The sequence below is a fragment of the Ambystoma mexicanum genome, chromosome 6p (genome assembly GCF_040938575.1).
Source record: "Ambystoma mexicanum isolate Mex_15411 chromosome 6p, UKY_AmexF1_1, whole genome shotgun sequence".
Classification (NCBI taxonomy): domain Eukaryota; kingdom Metazoa; phylum Chordata; class Amphibia; order Caudata; family Ambystomatidae; genus Ambystoma; species Ambystoma mexicanum.
The window spans coordinates 1,295,864,799-1,295,880,906 of record NC_090935.1 but is presented as its reverse complement, the minus strand read 5'-3'; the positions used below and the strand labels follow the sequence as shown (position 1 = coordinate 1,295,880,906).

The window sequence follows — 16,108 nt, the reverse complement described above, 5'->3', positions numbered from 1 at the left end:
ATTATTTAAATGGTGTTTGTTTCATATTTGCATGCATATTTTCCCTTATCTGTAAAGTGTAGTTAACTGTTGTTAAATGCCTTGCTACACTTTATGAATGCTTGACTGTGCATGTTTTATTTGCATTTTTGGTTCTACTGTGCATGCGTCCACACTTCATCAGACAACTTTCGAGGGGCTAGGTTTACCCACTCACCCACGTTATATAGAGGTTATGGAGTCCTGCAAACAGGCTATCTCTTTCTGACCCTAGATAGAAAACACACTAATACATCCCGAGTTATCAATACCCACACACCAAACAAACTGGGGATCAGCAAGGTGGTTCATCTACAGAGAGAAAGCCATGAACCAACGTCTCTGAATTTGATGACCAAAACCTAAGTTTACCAATCAGGCTTAGCACATCACGTATACCCAGCTATTAACACATCATTTACTGGTGAGGTGATTATGGGTTATTGATCTATTTGGTGCACAGCTGATTGCTTAGAATCATACATTCCATCTATTTTCTTTCAGGTGTACTAGAAAATTCCCTAACCAGTAACTATCGATCACTTTTTTTCTGTATTATATTCCACTTACATTGCTTTGAAAAAGACAAAAAGAAAATATACAATAATGTCAGTGCTTGATGAAAGAAAGCAATTTGCTGCTTTCTGATTCAGCACATTCTGAGGCAGACATATTGATGCAGTCATGAAATCAAACACTGTTTAAATGGATTTCCGTAGCTTCAAAATGCAGCAGTCACCATAACAGGAAGCTTGCCAAAGGAAAATCAGAGAGCAACACGTGTACAAAGTTTAGAGTGTCCTGAAATTTTACTAGGCGTTGTAACTTTCAATATTTTCCATTGATTTGGATATCATTCTTGAACCAGTAACACATTACATAATTTGCATGATCATCTATACAGCTTTCAAATAATGTCTTAAAATATTTAATGAGCACTGCTGGAGAAAGATTGAAAAAACAGTAATAACTTCTAAAGCTCAACATTCGTGACCTCATACTGTGGGTGGTCATGGTGCAGGCTCAGGAGACATTGTATTCGTTGGTCCTCCTCTGTAGTTTCAGGAAATTCTAAAGCATCCTTTATTGAAACCCTAAAAGGACGAAGAAATATTTGCAGTGACTGAAGAAGGATTATCAATTTCATTTCAATAGCCTCTTACAGTTAACTTGACACAATTTCACATTCTAGGGCAAAAACATTCCATTTAAAGGTTCCATGTTGTGCATGCAGTGAAATGGTGTTGGATGTGACGTAGTTAGGTAACTAGTTCCCATTCTCTGAATCAGAGCTACATCCTCCTTAGGATGTGGCAATGTGCGAAGCATCGCTGATGAAGCAATGACCGACATTACACAGAAACATTACTATCAAGTGCATTTAGATCCTGTATTCATAGCTGATCTATTGAATTGCATTAATTCGTGATAACCATAATCGTCTCCACAATACTGACACTGGCATTCATCAAGGAAAAATTAAATGCAATGTGATGGACTTGGTAGCACCAGAGAAAAAACAATGACATCCAAATGTATTTATGCGCTGGCTGTGCATAGAATACAGGCAAACCCTATAAAGACCACTTAAGATTTTGTTAGAGCTGATTAACATTTGTAAAACCTGGCTCTGGTGATGCACCCTATTCTATGAACGAGTCCTGTTCCCTTGTTGACTTACTTTTGATTCAGTTATTTTTTTCCATTGTCAATATGCCCACAGAGAAACTAATTGCACCCCTCCATTCAATCCGTGATGAGCCACCAGATGGAAACAGAACAGACCCTGTGAAAGATTTGTGACTCAGTTTAATGAATGTTGACATACGTGAATGTGTTCATAATCAACTTCACTTCTAATAGTGTCATGGTTGGGGTGTTGGTTGCCGAAAGATGAAGGAGAAGATTGCTTACCTTTGTGATTGTGATCCCCTTCCGGTGAGGCTAGTGAGGTGAACCCGCACTGCAATACCCTCCCTAGGGGTAGAGGCAATTGGGACCTCACTGGGAGAGACTCCCCCTTTGGGGACAATGACTCCAGTTCTCCAGAAGCACACACTATGGCCTATACAGGATGCTTCATAATACCAGATTCCATCAAGCACCAAGACTGGGATGAGGAAACAACAATACCAAGAACTGTAAATTGTTCATACTGGGCCGAGGAAACCATGATACCAGAGACTATAATTTGTGCTTACCAGGATGAGGGGGATCCAAATAGAACATTATCATCAAAGAGAAAGAGTCAATATCTCTTTAAAAACCAAGCTTCCCCAAAGGTGTTGATAAACAAGACTCCATCGGTAAACTAAGATGAAAGAGACAGAGAGAGATAAATCCTTGCATCAGCTGGGAAAGGTCCCAAGCTGTGTGACATCCGGCTGAGAGAGATAGAGACATACTCCAGAGCCCATGAGTTTCAAACCCGCATACGCGTATCAAGTAATACGCCAAAGCTTGGGAAAGTGATAAGCCAGAGAAGCCAAAAGGGCCAGAGGCCATCCAAAGGTGGTGAACAGACCAAGGATAGGAATCCTTGGTGGACCCGGTGTCCAGGCAACTTCGCTGATACTACTGAAGCCCCAGTTGATATGGTCAAACGCAGGACGCCCGCAACACCATGAAGGAACGGGAAACCACGAGAAAGGAGACCGTTGGTCTCAACAACAAAGAGGGATTTGTAATGACAAAGGCTCCCACTGAGGTTCTCCTGTCATTTGGAAGATAATTGGTAGAACGGGAGGCCTGGGGAAACCCCAAATGATTATAGCAATCAGTTAACTCGTCCCAGTACCAAATCTGATAAAGAGTTACATTGGAAGAAAAGAGAACCCAAGAGTAATAATTGTATGCAACAAACTGTTGAATGGTTAAATGCCAAAGGAGGAATATAAGCGATGAAGCTGCACTGGGAAAGAGGACAGTTAACTCACCATCCTGTACACAGTCACAATAAGTTTAATAAGGCACAAGAAATGAACTGAAGCCTAGAGAAAATTGGCAAGTAAATCACCACTCAAAGAGTCACAAAGGAGAAACAAGGAGTGATAAGAGAATCCCTACAGGGATGAGACATAAGGAAAGAAAAACAAGTAATCCAATCAAAGAATTAAATACTTTAATGAGAATAATCACAAGAGGTTATTCATAATTCATCTATTGAAAAGTCCGGTACTGGGAGTACCTGAGGAGAAGGGAATCATTCTCCTGATTTAAGTTAGTTCACTTAGTGTTAGGTTCGGTGAAGGTCATTCTGGACAGTGGACTTCCTTTGCTTGGACAATCACGACTGACCGACGAGCACCTTAGTTATTAAAGTAGGCGGGGACCACCCATAGCAATAGCGATAGATAGGCTTTATTTGTTTTGTTTAATAAAAGCCTAACTACAATGCCCATAATGAGTCAGTTTCCTTCTTCTGACTCGCCACAAGGGACTAAGCCTAATTAGCACATTGAATAAACAAAAGCAGAATCCGACATGCTCTTAGCAACAATGACACTTGCATAGTACTGTGAATGCGAGTGTCACTTGGCAGAGGACATCATTTTCTATGGTGTTACGTTAATGCTCATCTTAAGGCTTCATGGTCATAGCTTTCGTTGTGAAGTGTTAAGAGTGTCCACATCTGATGGTGGGAAGCAATCAGAGTTGGGTTCTGGTCCCAACACCCACAATGAATTTTGGAATTGTCCATTTGTTAAATGTTTTTTTTTTTTTAATGTCTGCAAACAATAAAAATAAACAAAAAAACATCACCAATACTGAAAGAGACACAGTTAGAGAGCACGACTCCTGCAGTATGTGGTCAAAGCTTATGTATGAATGAGGCTGAGATTTTGTCGGCTGGTGGTGAAAATAGGCCTGATTTAGGCACCATGTGTTGAGAGCTATACTTAAATTGATATTCGATTAAACAAACTGCAGACTTTTATGCACCTTCTGCCACCCCCTTGTGCTGTTCCCTACTCCCTTTTAAGGACCACATTTTTAAGATGGCCTACAGTTCTTCTTTGTGTATACTTCAACTTCAACAAGTGAGATACTTCAACTGTTGTACCTACTGTACTTGTTGTTCCTGCAATGCCTTCATGCATCAGCCCAGAGATCAGCATCAATCAGACAGAGCTTTTTATTGCTGGGTGTTCCATTAGCTGGGTATTCCATTACTGAAATCCAGCAATGGTTCATCCCTTCCAGAAGGTCCATACTCTGGGGCTCATTTTATTGAGCCGTATAATTCAGCAGCAGGGAGCCATTGCCTGTAGATGCCAAATGTTGGTCAAGTGCATAAGTGCAATGTAAAAGGCGGCATAAAAGCATGCATATCGCCTTTTTCCCTGCACTTTTGCACTCCGACACGCAAATTAAGTAAACGCTGCCTGCCATGTACACAGACAGAGTTTACAATGAATCGCACTAAGGCCTGCCTGCTTTTTGCTGGCACATAAATCTGTTGGACCACATAGGGATCCCCAGCATTTGTGCCGGAATGGAAATAAATGCCAGCGCAAAGGCTGGGGCCTTTGCATGGCAGAGAGGAATGGAGGTGGCTGAAATGCAAGTTGTATTATGCCCCTGGTCTCTGCCATGCAAATGTAAGAAAATGGGCTGTGAGGTGAATGCATGGAAAAAAAGTTTATGCAAGGATTCTATGCCATCCATTCATGTTACTGCTCAGTAGGAAATTAGCTAATCTTTCTACTACCACACAAGTAGAAAATAGCACCAACAGAAGAGGGTAATCAAGCATGAGGATTTGTAAGTGATGCACAGTACTGTATAAAACAGGAGGTGGGGCTGCTGTGGGATATTGTACTTTATACTGTAGACAGTGGGGGTTCCCATATATCCCATCCACCCCTCTTCAGGAATTTCGAAATTGGTTTTTGTTAGACCAAAATGTTGTTTTTTTCACCGATTTTTCCTAGATGTGTTCTTTCTCCTGCCTAACTGTTGTCAGGGTGACACGGTCTGTCACAGAGTTTGATTTTCTTTTCAGGAACAGTACTGCAATGTGCATGTATCCAGCCCAAATGCTACCATTCAGTAAGTTTTTTCAGCCATGGTACCATCCACCACATTCAGCCTTTCCCGCCATTTCAGCTACTGTACAGTGACATTCCCTTTCGCTTGTACCCAGCTTTAGATGTCTGGTGAAGATAGTAGATGAACATGCTTTGGCAAGGTGTCCAGAGTGGCAGCAAAATTCAAATCTGTTGCAAGATCACAGTTTCGAGGTCAGCATAGGTGTAATTTACTCTGCTCCCTGTGCAGTGGACTAGAAGTGGAGGGCCACAATCTCAGTTACCAGACTTCTCTGAAGATCAATCTGTATTGGAGCCTGGGGAACTGGTGTACACAGGATAACATTCAAGATCAGACTCTATGATGTTTCTAACCAAGGCTTTTTTTGGACTGCTGAAGCATCTCTCCCACCTACTTTCCTAATGTTTGGATGGCAGCCAGAACATTGTGTATTACTTTCATTCTAAACATGGCTTATTCTGACTCCTTGGGTTTACCTACCCCCATGTTCCTTATATCTAGGGGTAAATAGGGCAGTGCCCATTTATTTTTATTCTAACCACTTCAAAATGAGGTACATTAATCTCTGCATTCTCCAGGCACACGAAACGGCTTGCATGAGCAGCCTGCAACAGGAATTGCCAATCTGCATTCACCAAAATGGCTGCACTGTTTGTGGTACAACCAATCTCCATGAGCGCGGTGGATGTTTACTTGGTTGCCTAGCAACCAGCAACGCAGTTCTGTCTTACAGCCTATCCGGTCGCCGGAAGGCATAAGCCAGCCCCTACAGGCAAGGCCCACAGAGAAGGCCCCTGTCTGTGCCTTATAAAGAGCACTGTGTTCACAAAATGTTATCCTGCCGGCATGAGGGATGGTGCCCACTACCTTGACCTTGCTACTAATGCAGCTTCACACTCAGCAGATTCAACAATGACCAGGGGTGGAGCGTACTCCCCCTTCTGACTTTCTATTTGCCAGCATTTCTTCACCCTATACGACGATCCCAGCATGTATTGACTGTACTTATTATGCCCCATGCATCCATGCCTGGTGTAGCCCTCTAACAAGAGGTAGGTTTTCCCAGCATGTATTGACTGTACCTATTATGTCCCATGCATCCATGCCTGTTGTAGCCCCCATAACAAGAGGTAGGCTTTCCTAGCATGTATTGACTGTATCTATTATGTCCCATTCATCCATGCCTGGTGTAGCCCCCATAACAAGAGGTAGGCTTTACCAGCATGTATTGACTGTACCTATTATGTCCCATGCATCCATGCCTGGTGTAGCCCCTGTAACAAGAGGTAGGCTTTCCTAACAGGTATTTACTGTACCTATTATGTCTTGTATGCATGCCTGATGCAGCCCCCCCATAGCAAGATGCGAGGCTTTCCTAACATGCATTGACTGCACTGACCATGCCCTTTGAATGCATGGCAGGTAACGCCTGTAACCTATTTTTTTTACAAACACTGTCTGTAACCGTACGCTTAAGTTCACAGCGCCTAGATGCCTCTGAATTTTGCATGCTATATAAGTGACAAAATAAAAAAAAAAAAACTAAATGATAATTGCAATTGCTTATGTGGTTCCCAATACCGTCACTGGCCGTGTGTGTGTGTGTGTGTGTGTGAGGCGGGGAGGGTGTGTGAATGCATCTGTTACTGAGATTGTATTTGTGTTCCCAAATGATGTTCAGTTTTGTGTTTGTGTGTGTGTGTGTGTGAACAAACATGCCCAAGCATGCCATGGCACAGGAACATAAAACCTACCTGATGGCCACTGAGCATGGTTTGCTGACGTGCCCAGTGGTCACTCTGCCTTTGGCCCTGTCCTGAGACCACCCCCCAAGCCACATGACGTTGCCAGTGGCGACTTTGTCCTGATAATTACCTTCGGCCGTGTCCCGAAGTTGCCAGTGCCGACTATGTTCTGATAATTACCTTCAGCCATGTCCCGAAATTGGCCAGGGGGACTGGTCTTTTGGGGCGGCAGATTGGCCACATTGCCCCGATAGTAGTTTCACAGGCTTATTGACACTAAACCTTTAAATCAACTTAATGAACACAGTTCTGCATATTTTCAAAGGAGGTGTTGCAGCATGCTGCCATGGATTTCTCCACGCTTAGTGCTATAGTGTTCCAATTCAAATTATGCAGTTATGACTTTTTGCTGATGGGTTTTTGCATACTTTCTTGTACAGGCAAAATGTTATGGATAATGGTGTAGAAGGCTCCTGGCCACACTGCCCAGGGCGTGGCCATCCACAATGCCCACAATCCCTTACCAGTCACTCTGTGGTTATTGAGCATAGCCCATGGTCATTCCCAATGGCCTCACATCCTGGGGCGTGGCCTTCTGCCATGTTCCAAGCACCCTTGCTGGGTCTGCAGGCATTTGCTAACCCTGTGGACATAGTCACTAATCCAAAATTGTCACTGGGCATACCCTATGGGAATGATCATGGAAGCCCACATTTGGAAGTCCAGTAAAGTTTGGTTTGAGGGATCCTCACAAATGTTTTTTTTAATGTTTCTTGAAGATTTGTTGATCAGTGGCAAAGTTATAAGCATCTCAAAAAGTTCTTCCAACTCCGACTCCAACTTAACCATGGATAGGGGGCCCTGTAAAATATACATATAAACTGACAGACACACACTGCTCCTTTCTGCAATTACTTAGCGAACACCTCACATTTATGACAATTTTAGGCAAACCTACAGATTTAGTGTTCCATCTTCTTCATGGAGTGTGTTTTCATTGGATTCAGCATTGATTGTTTCGGCAGCTTCACTGTCTTGTTCGCAGTTCTTGTTGACCACTACTGTCCTATAAGTAGACATACAAATATTTTAGAGGTACACAATTTACACATTCCAGGATTGCCTGAAACACTCCCAAGCCCCTCATGAATCCAACATTAAATTGCATACTAAGTTAACATTCTCCAAATCTGCTTTGGAAACACAACCCATTTATCACAACACTATACAACATGTCAGCCTCTGCCTTTTGCAGAACTACAGTCCACCAAACAGGACTGGCATCCACCCGTGCTATCACAAAACAGTAGTAATGCATTAGTAATCTGGTAAGCAAACTCATAATCCTTGTTTTGGCCTAAAATCCACATTCTGCCGTCCATTAATAGGACAAGGTAACTTAATTCCAGGTCCAGAAGGATAGATATCATGACCTAACATATATAATGCTCGATTATGTAGATTAGCTTGCAGAAATGTCAAGCCTCAGCCCACGAGGAGAGCTGCCTCACACACCACTCTAGCCATCCCTGTACAGTTCCTAGGAGGCCTCAAGAACTTCCAGGAAGCCTGGTCTGTGGATTTTCTCCCAGAGGAGCCACAGTTCAAAACGTCCCTCAAGCTTTCCTGTCTTCACCACCTATCCATTATGGCCTTCAGGGGATAAAGTAGAAGGAACTGCCCTCCTGCTTTTCTTTGGCATGGTTTAACCTACCCAGGCTACAATGAGACCCTGGCTCTGTGGAAGACTTAAAAGCCTGACAAATGTTGAGCCAAAGACTGTGATGACTGCCCCTAAACATTTTGCATAGAAGGCAAGTCTATGTGCTGCGAGACTACTATTGGGTGATTTGACATAGTCTTCTATTAACAGTCAAAACATAGTAGCATTGCATAACAGAAGGGTGTCAGACTTTCACTGCATACCAATGCATACTGTAAGGGTGCAGAAGTAGATGTGGGCCACAAAGGTGGCATGCTTGTTGGCACACACCTTTATTTAACAGAAAATAAGGGAGACCCGTACCTGTCCCTACAGCTAAGAAGGTTTGCCTTCCTCAAAAAAACTAAAGATGGCAGTCAGAATATCCGTCAAAAACAAATAGTCCACTGTCCTATGTTCCAAACCTATTTCTGTCCCTTACACTTTAAAAGAAAACTATAAAGTAGGCTACAAGTCAACTCCAAAGGGTGGCTCCCTCTTCAGGAGGATGTTTAAGCAGTTTGTGAGTGATGGGGGAATATCCTTCTTCCCCTGGTTTTTACTAGAGTGTTCTGTATTGTTCCACACATATGTGGAGGATGTCTCTTATCCCCAGACTTTCTCAGGTGATTTCCTTGTAGGTCTAAAAACAAGTTTGGAAAGGCGTATCCCTTCCCCAAGCCTTTCTTAGGCTCTCTTTTAATAGCATCCTTATTGTCAGAATTTCTACCAAAGGATATATTTTCCTTCCTCAGGTTTTCTCATAACTTGTGACAAAAGACCTATTTCTCTTCCCCTAGTCTTCTCTTGGATTTGGTTAGAGTATCTCTCTCTCTTCATTTGCTCTTCTTCTTCTGTCCTTAGCCAAATGATACCTTTCTCACCTCTTGGTCTTCTCTTCCCGGTATGTGACTGCCAGGCCGCTGTCTCAACTTTATAATGTATCTTACACAAGCCCGGTTCAGTATCCTGCTGGGCATTATCCTGCATGTACAACCCCCTCAGATTATTAGTATTAGTGTCCCAGGCCCCTTTCTCAGGTTTGTAATGTGTATTAGTTAAGCCTGGTTTACTATCCTGACAGGCGTTATCTCACATGTACCCCTTTCTCCTAGTAAGCCTGGTTCATTCTTCTGCCAGGTGGTGTTATCTTGCACAACTCTTTTTGCTTCTCAATATTCAGGTAGCAGACTTTCTCTCTTAGTTAAGCCTGGTACACTATCCTGCCAGGCCTCTATCTTCGGGTCTCTCTGGGGTGTTGTTTCACCTAATATGTCCTTATTCGATCTTTCTGCTTGGTCCACATAGGACGAGGAAGACGCTTCTGCACTTTCACTCAAACACAACCTCTGGGGTCTCCACATGCCTTCCCGGTCCCCCTCCATGTACCTTCTAACTTGGTTCACAAGCGTTCCAGTCCTCAGCAACACCAGTAAGCTTCTTTGGCTTCCCATGGGCTCTCGCTGTCTGCTCTCAGCTTTCGGTGGCTCCACCATGCTGGTTTCACTCCGCACGTCGGGTCTTGCCTCGACCACTCAGATGGCTGCCTTCCTGCCACCGGACTTTGGGTTCGCAAACCTTTGGGTAAGTCTTTGATTTCCTCTGCCTTCTCTATCCCTGCCTTCCTTCCCCAGGCATTTGGGTCCACAGTGCGTCATCCGTGCATGGCTTCGCTCTTCAGCTTGATGCTCCTCTGGGACAGGACTGACAATGTGGAAAGTCCTTTATCAATGTTTATGGGAAATTGACTCTCAAGCATCGGATAGGTAGAATGTTTGCTTATGTTCCACGTAGGGATTTTCATTACCCTCCTCTTCCTTGTGTCAGTACTTTTGGATTCATTCATATTCACTCTTCCCTCACTCTTCTTCATGCCAGTATTGTCTACCTGATCGATAAGGCTGATATGTATGAGCTAACTAGCAGAAGAAAGAGGAGACATAGATGGTCTGGGTGCTTGGGCCCTATCCATATTATTGGGTGAGCAGTGTCTTGAAGCATGGCGGCTAACATACTGCATTCTTCCCTGATAGTCTTCACTTCTCCCACAGAGGGGCTCCCCTCCCATGGGATCCTCCCGCTGAGTACCGCTCCCAGGGAGACTTATCGGGTAGTGACCTTAGCTCCCTGACCTCATGAGAAGGGCTCAGCCTAGAGGAGATGGGACGTCATCCAAAGATTTGTCACAATACATAAGGACAGACATATGGCACTTCTTGCCCTGCATATCTTCTTTGATGCACTTCCATCTTTGCCTTTCACACCGTTAAGTAAATACAGCCTGCAAAGCGATCAGTGTCAATGTTGTCATTTTTAGATGGCTATGACTTACTATACAATTATAGCCTATTCCCACGTAAAGCACCACCCTGTCTGACCATGAACTAAAATAAAGTCTAGCATTCCATGAAATGGATCAAACACTTTAATAATATCCTTTCTGACATGCCTGACTTTTTCAATTTTACTGTTATCTTTTGGCTACTCCCTTCCCTTACCTCCTGTTACCAGCAACATTCACATCCATTCACATCCTTTCTTGACTATGCCACTCTCAGTCTTGCCAGTGCCAGAATTAACATTCTGTATTTTGACCTTGGGATACAACGTACAGCAATGCTCAGGCAAATAAGCCACCAAGCTTTCAGTATTACTCGAACACACTAGCAACCCCCTCATACATTCAACGTTATATTGCATACAAACTTACAATTCTCCAAACCTGCCTTGGAGAGTAGACACAATTACCACAACACTTATTGGACTAGTTCATTTTTCAGAACTATGGTGCAACTAGCAGGATTGACATGCACAAATGCTGCCTCACAATATACTTTACCACTACATCCCTCCCTCTCTGTGTTTGTTGCATCTATTTGCAGCTTTAACATTCTCTTATCTTCCCCTCGTACCATTTTCTTTCGTCCAGCAGATTAGGGACTGGATACTCCGGGCACGGGTACAGAACGTCACTATGTGTAAGAGTCAGTGCTCGAAAACTACTTGTGTGGCGATGTGGTGCACTATAAAATCATATTATCATAACATAATATTTATGATTGTATGTCTGCAGCAGATTATTCTTCTTTGTGTGAAGCCACAATATATATCTCTGTGGAGCCCTGCTTCTTTGGGTCCCAACTATTGCACCAAGATATTCTTGGGTCATACAGTATTAGATTGAGTTTGAGTTAAATATTACAAGAGACAATTCATCATGTATTGTACTGAGAGTCTGGTATGACAACCGTGTACATTGCAAAAAATGAATAGCCATGAAAATGTTCATTGAAAAAAAGCATGTGATAAATCTCCAGTTACTGAATAAACCAAGACCTGGATTTCAAACGTTAACATGCAAGCCTTTATTTGAGGACTTAAAATAAGGTGAGCCAACTGATAAAGAACTAGTATCTCTGTTCAATTTCTCCTCTCTTGAGAAGGAGTCACAGTTTCTTACAAGCTGTAGATTTCTCTAGGACTCCTCAAACCCAGTCAAGACAGAGAACCAAAAGAATGTCCATAAATTAAAAAAAAGGGTTTGCTCCCGTGTTTGAGTGTTTCATGGACTGTTCACTCTTTCAAGCCAGATCGGTCCCTGACCTGCAGTGTCTCCTGTACCTCTTCTAAGAGGAGGAAGTATAGTTGGAACTTCTCCAGGAGACCAAAATCCAACTCCAGCTCTGATATCATGGGCGTGTAGCTGAGCTGAGCTCCTGGTGATTGGTAGAGCCATGGAGGGTCCCTTCATCTGGTATCACTACATATTATCCCCACCATAAATATCAGCGTACATATGGTCGTCTGGAACGGCCATAGGCGATATTTTTGTGGGGGATAATTTTAGTGGTTTTTGGGAGCGGGGGTTGCTCCTTTAAAAATAATGCAGGGGTTGCGAGGGTTTCCCCGGCAGTTTCTATGCCTTAATATTGCCACAAAAATATGGCGATATTTTTGTATGGCAATATTTTTGCAGGGATATTAACACATGGAATACTTCATCTATATGGACCTGAGCTGTCTTTTCTTTCTCCCTGCTCCTCCTGTGAGCATCTTCAGAGCTCCTTTCCCCCACTCATTCCTCCTCCCGCCTTGAACACCTACTTTTGGACAATTAAGCACCGGGAACCTACCTTCTCGATCTTGATAGCCTACTCCATGCAATGTTGCTCCACTCCATCCTTCTATCTTTGCTTCAGCTCCACTGTATGAAGCCTAATGTATGATGGTCACCCCTTTTTTCCCACCTCTTTGCTCAGATCTCTGACTTTGCCAGGCTTCCCTCTCACTTTGTTCTTTTCCATATGATATCTCACCCTGCCCAACCTTTCTCTTAGTCCAACCTCTTGCTGACACTTCTCTTCCTCCCTCAAACATCGTTTTCCATAAATCTCTTTACTTTGTTTTACTTCCTCCTCCTGATGTTCCTAATGACCAACTGTCTCTTTATGTCACATATTTCCACAAATCTCGATTCAGAGCTTCAAGGATTTCCATGGCAATGACCATGCCATGGGGCCGACCTCATTGTCAAAGGGGGAGGGGTATTTAAAGCCCTCTCTCCATCGGCTAAGCACGTCTTAATGCGCTCACCCAGTTCACTGCTTGCAGAGTCCTGCCTTCTCCTTAGTATCTCCGGCCTGCCCCTTAAATCCTTTTCTTTTTGCCTGGAACAAGCCTTCCTTCTGGTTTCATTGCATTTCATTTTATTTTATTGAATTTATAAAGCACCTTTTATCCAAAGGGGCTGAACAATAAAAAAGTATCCAAAAAAAGTATAATTTGTTATGATAAAAATTGTGCATAGGCACACGTTGCATCAGAAGGGAGAGAAGGCAGAGAATTTAAGAGACAAGAGAAGATGAAAGATAAGTTTTGAGATTTGTTTGAAAAATATGAAGAGATGAGGCCAAAACACAGTGACAGGGGAAGAGCATTCTAGTGTTTAGGAGTTAGAAGAGTAAAAGAGCGGAAATGAGACAAAGCACATGGAGGATTGGGAAGATTTAAAAGAAATCAATTCTGTGATCGTAAGCAGTGCAAGAGGACATAGAGAGAAAGTAAGGTGGAAAGATAGAAGGGGGCCAGACCATGAGTCCATTTGAAAACAATTGAGAGAAAGTGTTAAAAAAGACAATATTCAAAAGTTAGTAATGAAAGTGAGAGTATGGAGGGTGTGATGGAGGAGCAAATGGGTAAAGAGAAACGGAGACGAATAACAGAATTATAAATGAAACGGAGAGGAAGAGGGCAGGAGGCAAGGAGACCAAGCAATAAAGATGAATAATAGTCAATGCGGGAAAAGACAAGAGAGAAGAGAAGGTATTTCGTAGCATGAAAAGAAAGCTAGGTGTGAGCACGACCAATTTTAAAAAGAGCATAGCGACAAGAGCATGCAAGAGTAGAAAAAATATGAAGAGAAAAAGAAAGAGAAGGATGAAAGACAATGCCCAGGTTGCGTGCAGAAAATGAAAAGGGGAGAAAGAATGGAAGAAATGAGAAAGGGAGGGGTTGGTTGGGAGAAATAGTAGAGGCAGGGAAGAACATAACCTCCGTTTTTGAGGGATTAAGATATAGGACATGAAAGGACATCCAGTTCTGAGCAGCAGAGAGACAGTTTGAAACAGTAGAGTGAAGAGCAGAATCAAAGGAGGAAAAGGAGAGAAAGATCTGGGTGTCATCAGCGTACAAATGAAAATGGAGTTGGAAAGAAGAGATAAGGGCAGAAATGGGAGCAGTGTAAAGGGAGAAAAGAAGAGGTCTGAATACCGAGCCTTGAGGGACACCATAAAGAAAAAGTATTGAGGGAGAAGAATGACCAGTGAGGTAACAGAGTAGGTCAGTTGCAAAAGGTAAGAACGGAACCATTTGAGAGGAGACCCTGAGATACCCATGGTGGAAAGAGAGGAAATAATAAGAGATTATCCTGTTCCTATCTGGTTTTCTCCTTTTCTTTCTTCTTCATCCTCCCTCTTTAGTTCTGGTCTTTGCCCTCCTCTGCCCTGGATTTCTTCCAGCTTCCTGTTGGTACCAGCTCCTACCATTGCCTTCGGTGTTGCCTGCCTGTTGTCGCTTCGGTTGTGCTCCTGCTACCATCCATTGGAGTCTCAGGCTTCATCATCTTGCAAGAACATTCTGCTTCACCTGTAAGTGTTCATACTGTCCCTGCAGGAGAAGCATCCACGTGGTGCGGGGAATTGGTCCGGTATCATCAGGTACCCATACTCTTGGGCCTGCTATCCCTCCTTCCCGTATTACTCGCTCACTTCTGGAACAGTCCCTAAGAGCAACACGACAGACCAAGGACGTGATACAGGTATGCAGTCAAAGAGAGACATGGTTATTGACAAATTAAGACGCCTATCACCCCATCCTCATATGACAGCATTACAAGAGCTGTGAGATGAACTACAGCAGCTAAGGCCGAAGTAACAACGTTACATAATGAAAATGCCACGCTGTGACAACTTGTAGTCCAAGGTTCTGTGTCCTCATCAATGGAAGGCACAGTAGCCCAAGGCCCTTCCATCAAATATGATGGGTACCCTGCTACTTGATGGAGTTTTACAATCACTGAAAAATCTATTTTCTGTTCCGACCATCGTATTTTAAATAAGTTTGAGCAAAGATCAGGTACATCCAAAGTCATCTGACTGTAAACGCATTGGGATGGGCTGCCACCATTCTCTCAGCCAACGGCCCAATCTTAGATAACTTTAATGACTTTGACAAGGCCTTTTTGGTCGTGTTTGGCTCACCCAATCTTACGACAGCAGCAAAACATTAGCTTTTGGATGTCCGTCAAGGATCTATGGATATTATCCTCTATGTCAGCCATTTCCGGCACTTAGCAGACAACTCACAATGGCTTGAGGTCACTCAGAAAAGATTGTTCCACTGTGGTTTGAAAGAAGAAATCAAAGACAAATTAGTCCATGTACTGGAAGCTGACAACCTCCAACCCCTAATTGACAAAGTTCTTAGGATTGAGCATTGACTGGCAGAACGCTGTGGAGAACATAAAATATCTGACAGAGGGCCTGCATGCCTCTGACATTTTCTGTTCCCCCTTTATCCATCACTGAGAATTCGTCTGAACCAATGCAACTCAGGACGTTGAGGGGTCCATTATCTGAAGCTGGAATGGAACGTTGAAGGAAGAACAACTTATGTCTATACTGTTGCGGTACTGGCCACTTTTGGGGGAATTGCCCACTGAGACCTACAAAGCCAATTGGAAATTAGCCAGCTTGTTCTCAACTGAGAGAGCAACAACAGGCCCAGACACTTCCACGGTCTCTCTCTTTGAGGACCCCATGCCAGCTGCAGCACTGTTCATTCTTAGGATCTGTATTACCTGGCTTAATAATTCTCTGTCGACCACAGCTCTAGTGGTTTCAGGTGCCTCAGGAAATTATATAGATCCCAGCTTGGCCAATACTGCAACCATCCCCTGTGTGGACAAACACAGAGCTACAATGGTAGAGGTGCTAGATGGCACAACATTGGCATCCAGATCTGTTCTACAACATACTGCTCTATTAATGCTGCATATTGATGGACACTGTAAAATTGTTTCTTTTGACTTGAT

General features: G+C 43.2%; 1 protein-coding gene across 2 annotated transcripts in view; it reads right to left on the bottom strand.

The window, feature by feature from the left end:
* Positions 1-803: 803 nt before the first annotated feature.
* The window catches only part of LOC138511037 (uncharacterized), a 183,040-nt gene continuing 167,735 nt past the window's right edge, over positions 804-16,108 (bottom strand). For both annotated transcript variants that reach the window (XM_069626557.1, XM_069626556.1), the window contains exons 5-6: positions 7,774-7,881; positions 804-1,112 (exon numbers count right to left, since the gene is read on the bottom strand). In XM_069626557.1, the coding sequence (XP_069482658.1) occupies positions 992-1,112; positions 7,774-7,881 (229 nt within the window). In that variant the 3' untranslated portion in view covers positions 804-991. The remainder of the gene's footprint in view (positions 1,113-7,773; positions 7,882-16,108) is intronic.